Source organism: Opisthocomus hoazin, chromosome 1 (assembly GCF_030867145.1).
Source record: "Opisthocomus hoazin isolate bOpiHoa1 chromosome 1, bOpiHoa1.hap1, whole genome shotgun sequence".
NCBI classification, from domain to species: Eukaryota; Metazoa; Chordata; class Aves; order Opisthocomiformes; family Opisthocomidae; genus Opisthocomus; species Opisthocomus hoazin.
In genome coordinates, this window is record NC_134414.1 from 140,323,312 (window position 1) to 140,343,519 (window position 20,208).

The following is a 20,208-nucleotide window of genomic DNA, read 5'->3' on the forward strand; positions in this document are numbered from 1 at the left end:
GAAGAGAACTGATGAAGTAAACAATCCAACAAAAATGTGAACAAATGCCCACCTTCTTGTGGCAGCACAACTGAAGGGGCCGGTATTTTTCACAGCCACTAGAAAGCTTGGTAACCTTTTGCAAGTATGTCCGGTCCATTTTCATGCCCGACTCAGGCAGAATGCCACACACTAACACCGTTTGGGATTGCTACATGAAAAAGCCATACCACATTCAGCCTTTAGAATAACAGTAGAGCTGAGAGTGAAAGAGTAACTACAGAGACCAACTGCCGCAGTTTACTTTGGAGGTGACAGCAAGGCATATTTGTTTCCATGAACTTTATTTAATTCCATATTATACAAGTGGGATCTGAATCCCCAAACTTCCCACCATCCACATCATGGGGAAGCCCCACTGCACAAAAGGAAGGGAGAATTTTGGAGCCGGAAGACAGGCTAGATCAAGCCATTGCTCCCCATGTGGTCAGAAATTCTTCCTCCTTCACACAAAGTGCTTCCCACACCAGCAGGTTTACCCCAGGAATAAGAGAGACAAAGCTAGCTCTACACACTCCTCCCTCCTCCTCCTCCTCTCCCCAGCAAAAGAGACTGCTCAACGACAGTAGTGGAATGGTTAAAGACAGGGAGTACATTAGGTTTTCAGTCTCTCAACCAACCCACTAGATTAAGAAGTGGCCTGGTTACTCCCCCTCTCCTGAAAAAGATCCAGGAACATCAAAGACCTAAAATGCTGAAAACTTACCTCCTTTCCTTCCCCCATCCCATAGCCCTGTTCTCTAAGCAGAGAGCGGGCAATGAACTCTGAGGAGGCTGAAGGAAAGCCAAGGAAAATCAGGGGCTACCTGAATCCCTGGGAATCTGGTGGCTACCCTGGTGCCCTCATTCATTCCCTTTGAGGTTCAGAGACCTGTTTGGAATAGTACACAGAGAGGGCCTCCCTTAGGGATTCGGAAGCAACCAGGGATACAGAAGACACAGGAACCGCTGTGAGGGTACACACCATTCCAGGGACAGCCCAAACCACAAACAGGGCAAGACTCCTCCCAGCCAAGGCCCCAAGGGTTGGGGGAGCTGGGACGAGGCCCTGGCAGGGGGAAGAGAGTTCCTGCAGCAGTACTGAGGGCTCATGGGATTTTACTTCTTCTTCCTCTCCTGGGAACAGCGAGGGCAGAACCTGGTAGAAAGGGAAGTAAAAAGTCAGCACTTATGGCATGATACGAAACCTCGAACATACAGTCCCAAAGGACCTTTTCCAAGGTCTCAGACAAAGCATAATTCAAATTTTCCCTTTTAAGAAGTCTTCTAAGTGTGTATATACAGTACTCTCCCTTCTGCCACCAAAGACCTCCCCTTCCCAATGACCAATGGGCCCTCCACGTTGCTTGTTCACTCACCATTTTCCTCTTGGTTTTGTTGTCAGACCCACACAAGCAAAGTGAAACCATTCAATGGAACACTGTTGGGATGGAGCACTCAGTTAAAGAGCAGTTTTCTTATGAAATCGTTGCTTCTGGACTACCAAAGTTTCCCAACATCTGGTCACAAACTCCTAAATACCTAGCAGCAATCAGGGAATGAAGACTCACACCCAGCCTACATGCTGTTAGCAAGCAGAACTCCCCTCCTCCCTTGCTAAGTTCGGGGGCAAGAAAACAACCTGTCATTTTAAGGAAAACCCCGAAGAAAGCTGCACTTAACAGGCCCTAGAAAGCCACCCCTCCGCCCTTCCAAACTATTCAAGGTAAGCCCTCTTCTTGTCACTGCTTGCTGTATCGGCACCACCCAAGCAGGACGAGACCTTTTGCGCAAGGCTCCCCCCACTCCCTTCTCCCCCATTTCCATCAAGCGCCGGTTCTTACATCTGGGTTGTCGCAGCCAATCATCTCCCCATAGGAGACCTGGTGGCAGAGGCAGTAAGTAGGCTCATTGGGGTCCACAGGCATATCCAATACATCCGAAGGGTGGACATTTCCAAAGGTGACCGAAGGCATCCCATACTCCGTGCTACTGCAGGACAGGAACAAAGCAGGTCAGCAAAATAACCGGCTTCGAGTCCCTTCGCGTCTCCCAAGACAACGCCCTTGTTTGCCAGAGAAGTGACATCGCCACTGAAGTGACCTGCCTTCCCCTGCCACGCTCCACTGAAAGAATTAAAAGCTCTCCTTCCTCCTGCTTCCCAAGAAGCGACAAGGGACACACCATCTGGTCTGTGTGGGGGTCAGATCCTTTGCAGGGAAGTTTGGCTAGGCCTCCCTTGGTCTGATTTTCAGTGATGCTCCTCATTTCCGCAAACCTCTTAAAACACTTACGTGCGGACAAGTTTCAATTTCTTTTGGGCCGTTTTTGGTGCCTCCTCATCAGAGTTCTTCCCTTTAGAGCGAGCACGGGCAGCTTTCTTCTCTTTTTGGGCTCGGCCCTCTGGCAAGAAGAGGAAAAAGGTGTTGCATCTGCCACCCCATCAGAACAGACACCTGACAGTAACAACCTCTCCAGCACTACAATACTTTGGAGTGTATATTGGCTTTGGGCCATGCACCCCATCTTAATTTTATCTAGCAGCCTTGAATATGCTCACACAAGAAGAGCCCAGGTCACCATCTTTTTACCTGTCCTTCAGATTCCAGCGTAACAGTCTTTGATCTGTACCACTCCAGTGCCTGCCTTCATCCCCACCACTTCCATAGTCACTTGGCTGCCTCCTGTATCAATCTGCAGCCCAGTGGTGGTACTCACTCTTCTTGCCCTTGCTGGAAGAACTGTCATAGTCACTCGACTCTATCTGCTTCTCCTTCAGGTCTGCTTCAAAGCGAGCGAGATCTGTGTCCAGCCGCCGGATGTGCTTATCAACCTGCAAAGACGACAGTGATCAGGAGTTACCACAGAACAGAGCCCAAGAGGGCAAAGAGGAGAGGGCACGGGGTTTGCACGAAGAGCTGAGAAGCAAGAGTGGGTAGGGCCTAAAAAGAGAGCTCAGGGCCTTCCAGGATTCAGGGCTTTACTACAGCTTTTCATATGATAAGCACTAGACACTTCCCTTCATACCATCTCGTAGGTCTGCATAGCCAGCTGAACCTTGTCGTCCCCAAACTCCTTGCATTTCCCATAAGCCTCCTGGATTTGCTTGAGAAGCCCCAGTTTTTCCTCCGAAGACAAAGTCCGTGCATTGCTGATATACTCCGTGGCCAACTTATCGATCTCCAACTTGAGGTCTGAAACAAGTTTACCATTAAATACAGAAATATGCACACACACACACACTACAGTGCCCTCCCTTAAGAGAGACTGAAGGATCAGAGCAGCTGTCGGCTTCCTCCCCTGCCCCGAGATCCCCGTGATAAAGGCAGAGGAAAGAAAAGCTGGTCAAGCTGCTTACTTGCTGCCTCGTCAACAAAACCATCTCTAACCCTCACCTTCCGTCCTCTGATCCAGATCTCGCATGAGCTGGAAGTTTCTCTGCAACTCAAAGGGCAGGTTCTCAATACCTGTGGGGAAAGGAGGACACACGGAGAAGTCAGGTTCCTGTCCACAGTGCCAAGGCAGGGACAAAGCTAACTGATCACAGCACACACACCACCCCAGTGATTCCCAGCGCCCTGTCCTGCGGCACATTAGCGTGCTTCCATTTCTTATCAACTCCAAAGGAGACAGATTCTAAAACTGTGATAGATTTAATCCAGAAGCACAGTTCTATAATACTTCTTAGTCAACAGAAACCTGCTGCCATGCAGAAAGGCCTACATTAAGAAACCAGAAAACCAAAACTTGGAATGAAGTCAGTCATTATAATACAACATTTCCATCCAAGAACTCCATTCAGTAATGAAAAAAAAATAGTACAACAGCTGGTAAATAATGCCATTCAGCTACTTCTACACAAGGATGTCAAAACTGAAGTCGATCAAATGATGATTCACTGAAAAGTGAGTCCATTTTAGTGCATCCATTTTACATATATGGGACAGGAGACACTGTGCAGAGCCAAAAAGCAAATCTGACAGTGGCTGGTGAGCAGTGAACAGCAGTCTTAGCCCCCTGTCACGTGTTCCTTGTTCTGCTTCTGCACCATCATCTCAGAGTGGTCTGTCCAACACCTGGAAGGATGGTATACACTGTGAATAACAAATGTTTGCAGGGCTCTGATGAGCAATGTGAAGCTGATAGTCAATTAATTTTCAATGTGCTATCCTACTCACCCCCTAGGCATCACCAGATGCTCAACTGACAAAGCTGATAAAAACATTTCTCATTTTTCCATGCATTTCTAATCAAACTGAGATCTAGTGTCACTCCATTAACCTGAAGTCCAAGCTTGATTGTTGTGCCTTTTATACCTAATGAAAAAAAAAAATAATTAAAAAAATACCTCTTGTGGGTTTAAAAAAAACAAGGTGGGGGGAAAAGCTCTTCAGAAACACCACATAAGCACGTCTGCTTCCTGAACCCACTCTCCAACATGTTGAGAGTGTAAATGAAGGTGTGTCTACCCATCATCAAAACTGTCTAATACACCAGTCCCGGCAGCTGTCTCTGTTTTCACTGCCACAAGTTTCTACAGCAGAGACACTTCCCTGAAAAGCAATCAGCCAGCAGGGAAGGTCCGTATGCAAGAGGCAGGTATTAACAAGTACTACACAAGGACCATGAAATTAAGTGCTCTAAGAGGTGAAAATGACTGTGGGCCTCCCTGTGCTCAGATACTGTTCCTTTAACTTATTTTTTTGCACAAACAGCACACAGTTACATACAGAACCCGTACGAGTTAGCAAGCTATTGCTTCAATAGATTTCTGTTGTCATTTCTAATTTAAATACCCAGAAATGCTCAGATGGTAGGTGTCCTTAAGTACCAGACACATAATCACACAGCACATACACACCGCCCCCCCGCATTCAAGGACAGCTACCAGTGCAAAATCAAATTCCCCCAAAATTCGTAAGCAGCAAAACTAAGGGTGTCCGCACATTCCTAAATCTGACACTTCCACACTTGTCCAGCACGACAGACTTCACACCAGGCTCAAGCAGCCGACTACCAGACTACATCCCTATGGCTCAGAAAAGCATCTCGGAAGACAACGGGGATACAATGCTGAAAATTATCATTTCTCACAGAGGGAACTTCTGGCAGGGATGAAATCCAGCTCGGGAATATCAAGACCATGCCTTTTTCCTTCCTGCCATCCCCATCCTCGCCAACTCCAAACCTTTCAATTTGTACAGCAAATGAAACACGGGTCACGCTGCAGCACGCCGCTTTTCACTCCCCTCCAAAGCATCCCCTGCAGAAGACAAGGCAGGTGTCCTCTAGAGGAAAACAGTAGCTGTTCTTGCACTGCATGCAATATCTCAAATTCACACTGAGTTTATTAATCCTGGAAGATCACGACTTCTCAATTCTTGACTTTGCAGTTTTAAAAAAAGATTAATGTCATTTCTTTTTCTCGTCTAAAAATGAAAGCAAATAAAAGCACAAATTCCACTGGGTACAGTCAGTTTCCCCTCAGCAGGGCTAGAGACCTTCTCTTAGACAGAACGAGCACCTGAGCTAAGCACAAAACCCAGCAGGACGCTGTTATCCGGGCAGCACAACCCCACCCCAGGTCACGGCCGCGTTTCGCAGCGATGCTCCAGCAGCAGGAGCAGCTCGGGCAGGAGTCTGCTTCTGCTACACAACCTCAAAGGGACCATGCTCCAGTTTTTACACCCATTACCGTAAAAATCTGCCACCAGCCGCCAGTGACGCCAGGGCATGCCCTGGTCTGGAAAGCCACCGTCCTCCTTTGGCCTCTACGCGCCCCATCTCACCTCTCCAGAGCCCCTCTCAGCCCCAGGCCAGGGTCTCCCCCGCCTCGTCGCTGGCCCCCGGGTGTGCAGAGGGCCCTGCTCCCACGGATGGAGGCCTTCTCTGGCTCCAGCGCTGGCCCCGCACACGCTCGGCACTGGCACGGCCTGCAGATCCTTTACCAGTCGAGCGCGTACGAGCAGTGATGTTCCAGAGGCTCCTTAGCCAGGCAGGTTTTCACGGGGACTCACGAGACAAACCCCTGGCATTTGAATTCCTTCCCTGCTAAAACCGGCAAAATAATTTCCTAAAACCCCCAGCAAGATCTTTCACTTGGCAGATCTATTATTGGAACAGCGTTCTGCGATTGCTGCGTCAATAAATGGGGAGAAAATGAAACAACTGACCGTACAGCGACTTTATAATCAGAACCGTTATAACGATGCTTTATCTAGCCAACTGCAAGTGGAAAGAAGCCGAGTACACCACTAGAAATTACCACCCAGAGACAGTCTGGCAAGAACAAAAAGTGTAACAAGATAAAGCTGCAGCTAAGTAAGTTTTAACTGAGCTACAAGCTATTTGTATGGTATATAGTTTAACTACGGGGAAGTTTTCTACTATCTGCAGTTTAACTCAAAAGCTCTTGTCTACCTTTTTTTTTAAAAAAAGGATGCTCTGCATCACAGAATTTATCACAGTGATCAGAACACTTGCTGAAATTGCTTGGCCTGTGCTGGCTATCAGACATCACCTCCCTAGCAGCCCCATTAAAATAAAAAGAAATAAAAAAGCCCCTAAGATTTGTTTTTGTTTCCTCATTCCTACTAACACAACACACTTTCCCTCAGACTTTCTAAAGATTCATGTTATTTGTGTAATCTCATTTCCCCCTGAATTTCTCCATTTTCCTTTACAATTCATTTGCTCTTTCTTCTTATTGTAAGATGCACCAAAATTTTTCATGAGGAAATACTACATATTGTAAAATACCCAAATAATTCTCAGATTCTGAAATGGATCGTAGTAAAGAAAAAAACCATCCTACAGGCACCCTTGATCACTAGAGAAGACAGTGAAGGGCAGTCAATCTATCAGGGTGGTGAAGATGTACAGCGAAGAAAGCGCGAGCCAGGCCAGCAGCTTGGCCCAAAGCATGGGCTGGCGTTAATGCAGCTGTGTCCATGGGCACAGAGCCACGCGCAGCCCCACTGTGCCCCACTCCTGTCGCAGTGCGATTACCCTGTACAGCATCGGCACACGTCTCAGGGTGTTTTTCCCACTCCTTCCTTTCCTTACCTTGTTTTCATTTCTTACCACAAGGCTCTCTACCTGCCTTCGTCTTTCCTCAATTCTTTTCCCTTCACTACCCCCATTCTTCTTTCACCTCTTTTATTCTCCTCTTTCCTTGTCATTTCTTCCCCCACTCATTCTTTTGCAGACATCCATAACCATGCTGCCTTGTCCCTTAAGAATCATGCCCTCTCTCTCAAAAAGTCAGAATCTACCACCACCCTCCTTCCCCTCCAGTTTTTCTTTTTAGAAACCTGTGGGGTGCCAAGTGTAGGCAACTGATATTTAAACTCCAGCTACTTAACTCTGATATTAACTCTGACATACACACACAGAGCAAGCCTACACAACCTGGTAGCTTTCACCACAGTCCATTCTCCCGTATCGTGTCTTCTAACTGTGCCAGACAATGGGTTCGTATCGTGACAATGTCCAAATTCCTAAAAAGAAATCCATTGCACCAAGCACTGAACAAACACATGGTGCCTTTCTCGAGACATCTGTCCACCTACCATGTCCAGATACACGCTTAAATTTATTAAAAAATGTGAAAATACATTTTGAAACATAACCACGGTTGCTTTATTGAACAGTACAGATTTCAGCAAACACTTCAAACACCACACTGCTGAAGGTAATTAAAGTCCTGCTTGCGCCAGGGATTGCCACAATGAGAGGGTAAGTTCTTTGCCCCCTGATGAAGGAAAGTGGCTGGGATCTTGCGGGGGAAGCACATGGGATTTTTTGGTACTCCGTGATTCTCATAATTTTGTAGCATTTGAAGGACACTGCAGGACAACTGGCTTACAGAAATCTTCAGGAGCTTCCTTGCTTCCTCATTAGGGGGAGGGATGTGTTGTATATCCCTCCATCCCACCTTTGAGAGGACATAACCCTTTTAAAGCACTGCTTCTACTCTGTCCTGTGTTCTAAGTGAATTGTTTATCTTCCTACATAAATTATTGAAATTGGAGCATGAGCATAATACATACCTTTCTCTCTACTCATACATGGCTCGACCCTATTGCAATATACACAGCCTAAACTGTAACTTTATCCTCACAATACCTCTGTGAGGGATAGTACTACCCACATTTTTACAAATGAGGTACTCGGGTGCACAGTAGACTGACTTGCCCAGGAGCACCCAGGAATTCTGGGCCCATGTCACATATCTGGAGCTCTGGGCCCGTGCATGGCACACTGGTCCACGCAGGCGCATGTACTCCAGGCACTGTCCAAAGAAACAGGTATCAGTCAGCGACGACAGCCAACGTAACAGCCACAGAAACCTAGCACTCCCCCAAAGAGGGGACCCTTTCCTTGGGGAGGGAGGGCTCTTTGTCTTTTTCTTATTCCATTAGTTCACTACTGCAGCATCCACAGCCAAGATAGCAGGCAATGGTGTTAAGTCTCAGAATAGGGATCTTTATTGCTGTGTTAAAAATCAACCTTGATTTCAGAAGCTTGGAGGACTCAGAAGACTGACATGTCAAATGAGACTTCAACCACTCCAGGCATTTCCAGCCTGTCACAGATCTCCACAGGCAGGAACCACCACCAAAGAGATCACAGGGCTGTTTGCCAAAATGGTCACATCAGATTTGCAGTTGGTCAAGTGAAGAAACGCAGAGAAAATGCAGTATGCTTTGTTTTATAAAGCCATCTTGCATCAGCTCTGATAAAAATAGCAGTCAACAATAAAATCAATTCTAAATAAACTGGTCATTAACAATAATAAATGTATTAGCTTAGTGTGGGCTGCGCCAGTAGCTTTCACACAGAAACAAACGATGCCTATGAATCACCAAATCCTCTCCCCTGCATGAGATCTTTTGTAATTTTCCACAGATCATGCGTGCTGCTTCACAGATGCAACTAATCCAACGTCTCAGTAAAGTGAAAAGCATTTTTCACGACACTAAAACGGTGTCGAATACAGAAACAATTTATTAAGAGATTCACATATCTGAAGTATGAGGTGAGAAACTTTAGAGGTAAGAACAGGAAGGTATGGCTACATGCTACACTGGGGAGGGGATAAGAGTGACGACAGTAGGTAAAGTGAGAGATAACTGCTGGGGAATCTGGAATGCAGCCAGGTAGTACCAGGACCGGGAAGGAATCAAGGGCTAGCCTACAGCAAGTTCTGACATCACACCCATGCCCTCTAAGAGTATTAAGATAACAATACACATCATATCCTCATTCGATGAAGCTATACAGAGAAAAATCCAGAAAAATGTAGCTATTTTCAAAGATAACTGGGTCAGCTAACGTTATCAAGGAATGAAAGGATGCTCCAGTGTCAGTTGTAGGAGAAAGACGATGACCTTCAACAGGGTGTATACTACTCCTGTTGCCTTGTGCTTATGCTGGCATAGGTTTTCTAGTATTGACAAGCCCTATAGTGGTGCAACTCTATGTACCTACTGACACATGTAAATAGAAGGAGCAAAGGAAAGTTGATGCCTGCCTAATCAGTATAAGAAAGGGGAAAAACCCAAAAGAAAATGACTATACAGTACCATGTTAACTTACCAGCTGAGGACTCATCTAAGTCTGCCGTCTCTATCATCCTCTTCACTGAGGCAGATATGTCCTAGTGTCTGCTCCTGGAACAGGTCCTGACTGGTGGGCTCCAAGACAACGGAATGAGTATCAAGCAGCCATCCAAGTAGACCAGCCAGCGACATCCTTCTACCTCTCAAGCTCACCAAGGTTACTAGCCCTCTGCTGACAACTCTCCCAAGAATTTATATCTAGTTTAGACCAAGAGTTAGCAGAATCTAATTCCTCAGAAGTTTGGGGTGGGGGAAGATGGAAACATTTTTTATTGTTTTGTTACTGTTCCTTACCAATATTTTATGCTGACATTTATTCAGTAACAGACCAGTTCAACTCTATGGAAATTTGAACTTCCTTCCAGTCCGGCACACTCTTCCCAACTGGAACAACGCATGCTCCCCGTTCAGCAAGGCAAACAAAGCAACAGCCTCATCAGTCCAGGCAGGAACATATGTGGTGGATAGCGATGGCTGGAACCAGCATGGAAGGTGCTGTTCGATTTCTTCAGAAAGCACACCCACAAACACAACTTTTCTACTCACCTCAGCTATCTGAGCAACCGAGCAGACAAGACCTCAGCAGCAGAGCATAGGCAGGTGAGCAGAGAGGTCATTTCATCATAAATTCAGGCATTGGGCAGTTGAGGAGAGGTGAATGCCTTGGTTCTGCTGCCATAAAAGATAAACTTGCGTGTTGTCGCTAAGTATACTTACTTTACCCTGACACCCACTAGGTAGGTAAACAGGGAAGCACTGACGGTAGAAAATACATGTGGCTGCACAGCAGTTCCCTCTACTGTAAAGATAATCCCTACACTCACAGCACACTCACATATAAACAGAGACTTGCAGAAAACTATTTGGGACTGTTTTCTGAACATACGTACTCCGGCAATGCCTATTACAAAGAAGCTCTGAGATCCTCTCAAAAATTCCAAACACGAAGAAAACTCAGTATTTGCATCTCATCTTCTGGAAAATCTGTATTAGTCACCCTTCCTTTCTCCCCCTCAAAGCCTCCACTACAGTATTTCTAACCTAGTACGAGAGCAAATACTGAGCCAAGCACAGTAACTCAAGTTCAAGCAAGCACAAACTCTTCTGATGAGTCTTCACGCACATTCAGTCTTCTCATCACAAAACACTAGGTTTTATTCCTTCTTGTTCTTCCTCCATTCCTTTCTACATTTCTAACTCCTCCACACCCGTAGTTTTTCCCCTACTAAAGTTATACTGCTTTCTTGGTGTGAGGGAAAACACTTCAGTATCTTGCTTTCTCCCCTCAGCAGCAGGCATAAAATGGTTTAGAGACTGGGAGGAGGACAGTATTTGAAGAAATGGAAATCTCTTCATGCTTAACTTCAGCCACTGAAAAGAACTGAGGAAAGAGCCATGCGCAAAGAAAAACATGCAGGAAGAAGAGAACTGGAACAAGAAACATTCATCTGGTTCCCCTTCCCTGAATCCTTTGGCTCAGTATAGTCACTGAAGTGACGGCTTCAGTAGTACGAAGGAAGGAAGGAAGGTGAGCAGAGTAGACAAGTTCTTCTGTCATTCAGCACAGAAGGAATGTGCGTATTTTTCTGCTGTAAAAACATCTGCTAGGAGCACAATGCATTTCAGACACATATGCTTTGCAATTAACAGCTTAGAGCAAAGGCAAGGGCATGTCTAATTCTAGGTCTAAACCCAGTTTCAAATTACAGTGAGGACTTGAAAGCTACTGGAATACTAGACCTAGGAAGCTGCTAGACACCTTTTACTAAGAGGTTAACTCAGCTCTTCCACAAAAGAATTTCAGATGCCTAAAGTAGAGGACTCAGAAATTATGAACTGAAACAACTGAGGCTGGATGTATAGCTTTGTCAGATTGCTCGTACATTTTATCATATAGTTTTTAATTACTTAACTGCAGCAGATTTTCATACGAGGCGTTTCTCACTCCTAGTGACTGAGCAGTGATTCAAAGTTTTATTTCATTCTCTTTGCTTAATACAGAGTCACACATACAGGACCCAAAACCCAGTGTGAAAACTGACTTGGTAATCAGCTTTTCAAGGTGATCATTATTGTGACATTAGAATGCTTTTTCACAATGCTGCTGTGGAGTAGCCCACTTCACTTACCAATAAAATGAAGGTCAAGAGATTTACTGAGGCAAAGAGATTAAGGCCAAGAAGGCCAGCTAATTACAAACACACCTCTTAAAATGTCTACAAATGCTACATAGCCTGACTTTTCAGAATTATCTGTTCAAAGCAGACTTCAGTTGAAGCTATAAGCATTCTGCACATCTGCTCCTCTGACTACAAACTTTCATTCATAATTTGAGGGAAGCACAATCTACGCAAGAAGAACCTGTAAAAGGCATGACCCCCAAAATAAACACAAACATCAAACTCACTTTGTCAGAATGGTATTCAACAGCCTGAAACGTGAGGCCACCTTTTCTCTTCCTACAGTCTTCACTTAATTCATTACACACCTTCCTTTCTTCGAGGATTTGAAGAGGTCCTGCAAACAACTGCCCCCTTTCATCACACACTCCTCATTCATTCCCTGAGCAGATCCAGCCAGTAAACCATATGAAAGAGAAACTCTGTGGGAGGAAAAAAAAATTCAGCTGAAAACTGTGTCTACAATAGCACTATAATACTAAAAGAATTCAATTCCAAGAAGTAAATATTAGACATTTTTAAAAGAGTTGATCAAAGGTTCTGGACTATTTATTTTTATCAATTTGCAGGAAGCTTTGGAACACTAGTGAACTACTTTAAAACTGAACTGAATGTTTTTAAAATACTGAAATAATGTTAAAAATAAGGGGGAAGGAAGGAGCAAGCAGGAAACTGAACACTGTCAGGCAGGCATGAAAAGAAATGGAACAGCTGATCTGAGGTTACCTCAAAGAATTAAATGAGGGTGGAAATATAGATTAAGTGTTAAAACCAACTTCCCTGATCGGACCTTTTTTGGTAAGAGTATACATTTCATTAGTGAAAATAATTTTTTGAAGCAACAAAACTACAACCTGCATTAAATACTCAATGTAGTATCAGAAAGTATCCTGCATAACAAGCTAGAATATGAAAAAACCCAAACATAAGATATATTAAAAGTACTTTAAATGGCTACATAAGACTTTAGAATGCATTACAGAGAACTCTCAGCAGCGGCTGCACCACTCACGCACATCACACAGGAAGCAGCTCTTGATCCAACAAAAGAAAACTTAGTCTACTTGGAAGTGAGATAGACTGGGATAACAAGAACGGAAGGAAGAGACCACTGGGACAGCAAGAGACAGCCCAACTGCAAATCGATACTTCCCATCAAGTCTTACGGAGGGTAATACATTTAGGAATGAGCAATGTAAGTGATGGATAAAGGATGCTGGGCTGTATTTCCAAGAAATGGAAAGGCTGTATCATATCAATATCATGGTAGATACCGCACTGGTGAACAGGGATAAGGGCACACCCAACAGAAGAACCATAACCTGACTTCTTTAGAGAGTACCATGCAGAAGGCTGGTTTACTAAAGGACTGTACACGTTTTCAGAGAGTCAGAAGTTCAAGCAGGAAGTCAAGTGAGTAGAGCAGGCTTGAAGAAGAACAATACGACTAAAGAGAAAACTCAAAAATATGTGATCACAGTCAACTTTTTTTTTTTTTGCTAAGTTACCAGAAAGAAGGTTAAGATTTAACCAATTACAGTCTACAGAGGGAAGAAACTTTTAATGAGGGGACACTTCAATATGGCAGGTAAAAGGCGTTATAGGTGCAGTGACTAAACACTGGAACTGTGAAAATTAACTACAGACAAAAGTTACTTACAAGACCGTGACAGGAAAGCCTATCAGCAAAGTAACTTTCTGAAGACATAGACGGATGCTTTTTCACTGGAAGCATTACAATCCATATGATGTGCTTTTCTGAAAGGAACTCTAGCTTAAGCACAGCAACTGTCTTACAATTAGCTAGCAAAGGGAAGTAATGTTGCATATACTACACGGGATACCAGACAAAATCGAAAAAGGCCGTACAAGCTCTAGGAGCAAAAAAGTCTAAACCATTGCAGTGAAGATTACTTTGCTCTTCCTAACATCTTCGTAGCCAGATTTTTTTCCAGTATTTTTAGATTGTACACATGACTGTTATTTAAGCAAGACACCTTAAAAATTACAATCTACACCACCGTACTAACATTCTTTTTCAACAAGAGGACAATCTCTAATTCAACTGCAGGAACACACATCTCAGCTGAGAGAGAAGATGTTTGTAATTTTCTCTGCAAGCTTGTAGTAGAGGGGAACAGAGGAATTTCCAGGAGGTTCATCAATTTTAGCTGACGGTGACAATGAGATCCAGAAGTGTTTGGCTTTGGTAGGAACACTCTCGAGTCACCGAGCCTTTCTACAGCTTCCTTTCTCACCGACTTAGGTATCTACCATACCTCTCCACACTCAATGCTCTGTCTTTCTCATCTCTGTCAACCACCCATAATTCCCAGTCTTTCCCTCTGTCTTCACACTGCAGCTCTTACTCAAAATACACTTGTGCTCTCCCAGTAGGAAACCCCTGCATCCTCCCCACACACTTACTCCTTGTCCACCTGCTTCTTTCTCCTCTTGCCTAGCCTCTGTCCTCCCAACTCCTGGGCGTTTTTGCTGAAGAGCCTCAATGGAATGAGAAGAGCAGAACATCTTTGCCCAGCAATCTTTGCTCCTCTCTAACAATCTGTCTCCTCGTTCAGCTCTTCTTCCTGGCTTTTGCATCCTCCTTCCTCGCAGCATCTAGATCAGTATTCTTGCCTGTTCACTTCCAGCTTCTTTTCAGCCTTTGCAGAAAAGCCTCATTATGTTTCTTGAACGTTCTTAATTTAATTCATAAGACATTTCCTAATGACAAATGAAGCACTGCAGACATAAGGAATGAGACCCTTTGCCCCCATATCGACCCTGTATCAGCTCTGTGCTGGAGGAAACTCAGTGCAGCAAAACTTCTGAAGAACCAAGCTCCAACGTTTCCAAGCATATGCAAACAGATGCCGAGAGATTTAACTTGGCCAGGTATTCAGAAATAAGAAGACACACTGCCAGTATTACCCTGCTTCAAACACACCATCCCACCAACATGCTCGCCCATTTCTAGTGCTGACACCAGACCAGACGGAAAACGTGAAAAGAGCGCTCATCATAGAACAGGTTACCAAATCTGAACCCATTACTACGTTCTTTCAAAAACAACTCATTTCATTAGCCTACTGACTATTTTAGGAACACAGTGGCAAAAAACACACCTTCAAAGCCGTATCCCCAAAGGTCCGAGTTTGACAAAGCTGTAAGCACCTTCAAGCAGGAGGACACCACAGGAGGGCTCAGATAACGTTACCGACTCCACCAGTGTTTACAGACCCCTCCCTCGACCGGCAAAGCAGGACTGCGCTGTTAAACCCACGGCGAGGGGATCCACGGCAAAGCCCTCCCCACTCCACAGAAGTTATCTCTGGCTCGACGTCGCCAGCCTCGCAGGTCACCCGCGGAAAGCCGCTGACAGCCAAGCTGACGGTCCCCGCGGGCGGCTGGCGCGGCGCCGGGCCCCTCGGCCCCCGCGGCAGCCCCAGCCGAGCCCCGCCCCACGGCGGACGGCGCCCCCGTACCAGCGCTCCGGGCGCTGCGCCGGAGCCGCTCTCGCTGTTTCTCAGCGGCCCCGAGACGCCTGTAGGCGGCGGACGGGGCTTCTCCGCACGGCCCCGGGACGGGGCGGCGGCGGGGCCCTCGCAGCCGGGCCGGGGACAGGCGGGCGAGGCCGCCGCCCGAGAGGCTGGGGGCAGGCCGCGGGTGCCCCGGGGACCGGGCAGCCCTCGGCCCCGCCCCGAGCCGCGGCCCGCACGTGCCGGCGCGGGCTCCCGCCAGGGCGGCCCCGGCCGCGGCGCTCGGCCCCGCCCCCGGCGGCTCTTACTATCCAGGTAGTGCTCCAGGTACATCCCCGCCGCCATCTTGAGCCCCGCACACACGGGCGCTTCCGGCGGGACTCGGACGCCGGCACCTCCCACCCGGAAGCAGCTCTGCCCGGCTGCTGAAGCCGCTTCCGCCCGCCTTCCCGCGCGCTTCCGCTCCTGCCGCCATTTTGGGTTCTGCGGGGCGGCCCGGGCGCTGCCTGCGTCCCCGGAGGCGGGGGAACGGCGGCGGGCGGGGCCGCCTATTTGTCCGGCCCGGTGTCTCCTTCCCGCCCGCCGCCTCAGGGCCCAGCCGGCGGCCTTTCCGCAGCACCGGCCGCAGGGCCCTGCCGGGGGGGGCGGAGGGCGAGTGCGCTGCGGGACCAGCCGGGGCCGCCCGGTGCTGGTTGTGGGGAGGAGGCGGTGGGGGCAGCGGGCGGGCGGGCCTGGGGCGCGGGCCTGGGCGTGCCGCCGCCCGACTGCCCTGCGGTGCGGGCGGGTAAATACCTGCTGCCTTCATCTCCGCGCCGCAAGCACCGGGCTTCGTCTTTTGGGGGCTGCGGAGGTCCCTCCGGAATTCAGATAGTTTTCCGCAGCGTGGCTGGGTGCTCCCGCTGGGTAATCTGGATGAGGAAGCCCCGTTAGCTTGTTACGGCACTGTAGCTGTCCACTCACCGTAGAGTTCGCCAGCAGCAAGTAGCCGCTGCTATATTATAAACAGAGAGTTGTCTTTCCTGTAAAAGGATTGTGGTACAAACTTAACACACCTAACAAACCAAAAAAATGAAATGAAGTTAAACATGAAACCAGGCTCCCTTTCCTGACACCCCGAGTCACTTCTAGGCTGCAGCTGTTGCTGTGGAGCTCGGGAACCCTTCCCCAGGCCGCCCTTTGCTAGCCATCGCACGTGACGTGGTACGGTACTGCGCTAGGTCAAGAGGGTGAGGTCAGACATGCGATTACAAAGGAACCGAGACAAAATTATCTTACTTCTTTTGGTCCTTAGAGTTATATTGTTCAAGGTGGTTGTTTCAAGAGGTTGGCGTTAATTTAGTATCCTATGCTGTTGTGGAGGCACTGGGTTTGTCTGGCAAATGTTACGTTTCATCTGCCTTTCTCCCTCTGACTTGGGTATGTTGTTCTGTTTTTTCCCCATAGACTGTATAGTGACAGTCATTGCTCAGGACTGCTTGCTGCTAGATTCTGGCCATGAAGAGAAGTGACCAGACTTGTTTCTCCTCTTTCCTCCCAAAAATCTTCCACTGCACCATGCCCTTATTTATATGGATATACTGAGCTTAAGTCTTCCAGCAGCCTGCAACGTGAGACTGGGAGGCTGTTATAAAAATTCATTGCAGCACTTTGAACTATAAATCATCTCGCTGTTACTCGATTTGGTTAATTCAGAGATCCACTGTGTTCTGAAGATGCAGTGTTTTCCAGTCCTGTTCCTATAGTCATTTAAGTTATTTATGACGTATTTTTAATTATTCAAAACACATTTTCAGTTCCCGTGTGAAACAGCTGGCTTCAGTTAGCTGAACATTATTGTTAAGCCTCACTTTGTTTTTAAAGTACTTAAAAATGCTTGTATAAAATGCCTTACACTCAATTTTAATTAAGGAGAAGGATGTGGCTGTTATATTGAAAAAAAAGAAAATCTCTGCTCCCTATACCCTGTCACAGTACTAAACCAGAATCTCCCAAATGCATCCTGCTTGGAGCTACCAGGCTGAATGGAGCCAATGTTAAGAAATGGGCATTCTTAGACATCGCCAATGGGGTTAAGAGACCATGTGGGAATCCCATCTTATCCTCCACACCAAGGCTAGGGAGATGTCAAAATACTAGACCACTGAAACGGAAGACAAGCTCCCCCTGGCCTTGTTGCCACTTATGATACAAAAGACAGGGAAAAGAGGAGACACTTGCCTAAAATCTAAATGGTAAACCTTAGTGAAGTGTACAAATGTATCTTTAACTTAGATTAACTACTACTGTGAAGTTGGAAAACAAAAGGGAGAGGCAGTTTTGTGTACCTGTGTGGTCTCACAGCACTAGCAACTCTTCTAATCCAGCAAAAATGAGCTCCTGAACTCTGAATATAGAAAATATTTGCTGTCTATTTTTGCTTTCTTTGTAAAACTGAGGCACCGAGGTTCATGGAGAAGTGCATTGCTCCGGGTTCCAGAAGCATCCTCACCTGCAGAAGGAGTGTTACCACGGTAGATATTTGGCAGGAAGTGCAATGTTTCTAGAGTAAACACTTCTGCAAGTGAAAGTCCTGGCATGACCACAAATTATGTCACAGGAAGATGCTTCCCCAACTGGAATGTGCTCTAGAGGTACATGACTATACACAGGTACCCTCCACCCCAGCCTTGTATATTCATGACCGGGTTACTATTGTAATAACAAAGCCACATATGCTAACCACAGTGGTTATCACACACCACTCCCCCACCCTGGAGTCTGCTACTTCAATTACATCCTATTGTTAAACTGGTAAATACCTCCTAGTTAGATGAAGGCCCTGACTGATGAGTGGGTGCAATGCCCAAAAGGCCTCCGCATCTCACAAAGGGAAGCTGAACAGCCTACTGAAAGTCTAGAGTAGTGGTTCTCAACCTTTATTGATCTACAGATGCCTGTGTATTTTCCCTTGGAAACATAAACATCTGCATACCAAATTTAAGCCTCCAACTTTTCAGTTACCTTACAGACCTCTCAAATGTTGTCAAGGACCACAAGCTGAAGGCCGGTGCTTGAGCGGGATCCTTATGCATACCCCAGCAGGAGGCCTACAACTTCAGAGTCTCGTTTGCTTCCCTTTTTGTTGCAGAGGTACACATTCAGCTCTTTGCTAACATTCTCAAGTTCAGAGGTCCCTGCTCTGCATTTCCTTCTCTTCAGGAAAGACTGGATGTACCCACACTTCATTCTCATAAACATCAAACAACAATTGATCTGCAGCACTTGCCCCCAAGGTGGTTGATCAGCTTTACAAATGAAAGCGGATGCCAAAGACCCCAGATTATAGCTGTGTCCACGTTCCAAAAACATATCCTAATTTGGCAGCAAAACTAGGCATACACTAGTTCTTTGGTGTCATGATTTCTTTTCTTGCAGGTTTTTTTTTTTCATTCATTACATAGACACTACATGAAATCGAAATGTTTGTTGGACCAAGTTACTACATCTCTCTAGTACTTTGGTGTTCTACTATACAGAAACAAGAAACCATGCACACAAATTTAATCTGTTGTACCTGAAATGACGATTTTACAGGTACCTATCTTGTAGTTAAGGAAATGTACAGAGCAATTTCATTCTATGTTCTGAAACTGCACTAGTAAACTTGGGCAGCTTTCGAGTACATTACCTGCAAAATATTAGAAGAAAATCCTAAACATGATATATATCCTTTAGTTGATATAAAGATGATAAAATAATCAATAAAAATATAGAAGACAGGCAGAATCTCATAATTATATACTATATTAGGAAGAAAGTTGGATGACATAGACAAATCTGTGAAGTAATGAAATATTACTATTGCCAATGAGATTTAGGAAGATGTTTAGTTCTACCCATTAAATAAAACATCCTAGAAGTTGCATAGCTAGAAACTCACAATCAATAATTTTAAAAGAATTATCTGGCAAGCAGATGGAAGCAACGCGCTTTCTTTTCCAAACAATTTTGGAGCTCTCAACGTGTTCCAGAAGACCAGCAAATACTTTTACTTAAAAAGTATTTGAAAAGCAAATGGGATCATCCAGGTTGGTGTAAGCCAGTTAACCTAACACTGATTCGGCAAAATCACAGTGTAATGGATAAGGGTGCACTCAGCTAAGAAAAGAAATGTAATGCTATTTGTTTTAATTTAAAGAAAAAGATCTCATTAAAAGAACTATGTATCGGTTTATGGCAAAGTAAATTTGGTGGCTCAAGACAATTATCTAGGCCTAACGTACCAAGGCTTATAAAACTAAGCACTACACAGCCTGGTCATTCGTAAAGAAAAAAGAAAGGCAACAGAAAAGTACTACGTGATGGAGCCAAGCCTAATTGTGAGACACCTAAACCAGCTCAATTTAATGTAGCTGTTTGGAAAGATGAATACACTGACTTGGTCATGGTCTGTAATTCATTACAGAAGAAAAAAGACTTCTTAAAGCAGAAGACTTTAATGTACTGAACAAAGTCATAACAAGACCATATGGATTAAAAACAAAAAAGGGTAAAATAGAATGGCAGTTTTAACGGCAGTGATAACCAACAAAAAAACTCTAATAAGGGTCATGGCTGATTAACCACAAGACTTTAAATTATGAAAGTCTTAAACCTTTCTTGAAGATTTAACTGAATTATAGACCGGCAATACTATCATTAGTCATGGCTGAGATTCAGTTACTGTTTGTGGGTGACTTTTTGAAATTATTTCCAGCCTACGTGATGTTTCCTTTTAAAGCAACAATAATTTGCAAGATCCCGCTATGAACAGACAACCGAATCTGTGAAGAACTAGAAGAAAAAGTTCTTTTAAAGCAACAATAATTTGCAAGATCCAGCTACGAACCGATTCTGTGAAGAACTGGAAGAAAAAGTGCTGCTGCCTTC

At 45.6% G+C, this 20,208-nt stretch overlaps 1 protein-coding gene across 5 annotated transcripts; it reads right to left on the minus strand.

The window, feature by feature from the left end:
• Nucleotides 1–306: 306 nt before the first annotated feature.
• On the minus strand, nucleotides 307–16,157 carry ING4 (inhibitor of growth family member 4). 5 transcript variants are annotated; one of them, XM_075438170.1, is made up of 9 exons: nucleotides 14,947–15,243; nucleotides 12,049–12,243; nucleotides 3,414–3,485; nucleotides 3,046–3,212; nucleotides 2,737–2,851; nucleotides 2,313–2,421; nucleotides 1,863–2,010; nucleotides 1,398–1,459; nucleotides 307–1,177 (listed from the first exon to the last, which is right to left on the minus strand). In XM_075438170.1, the coding sequence occupies exons 3-9, from the start codon at nucleotides 3,439–3,441 to the stop codon at nucleotides 1,138–1,140; spliced, it is 669 nt and encodes a 222-aa protein (XP_075294285.1). In that variant the 5' UTR covers nucleotides 3,442–3,485; nucleotides 12,049–12,243; nucleotides 14,947–15,243; the 3' UTR covers nucleotides 307–1,137. The 5 variants fall into 5 exon arrangements, with proteins under 5 accessions (XP_075294285.1, XP_075294270.1, XP_075294261.1 ...); XM_075438155.1 differs by lacking the exons at nucleotides 12,049–12,243; nucleotides 14,947–15,243 and adding an exon at nucleotides 16,093–16,157; XM_075438146.1 differs by lacking the exons at nucleotides 12,049–12,243; nucleotides 14,947–15,243 and adding an exon at nucleotides 15,609–15,688.
• Between the last annotated feature and the right edge of the window lie 4,051 nt (nucleotides 16,158–20,208).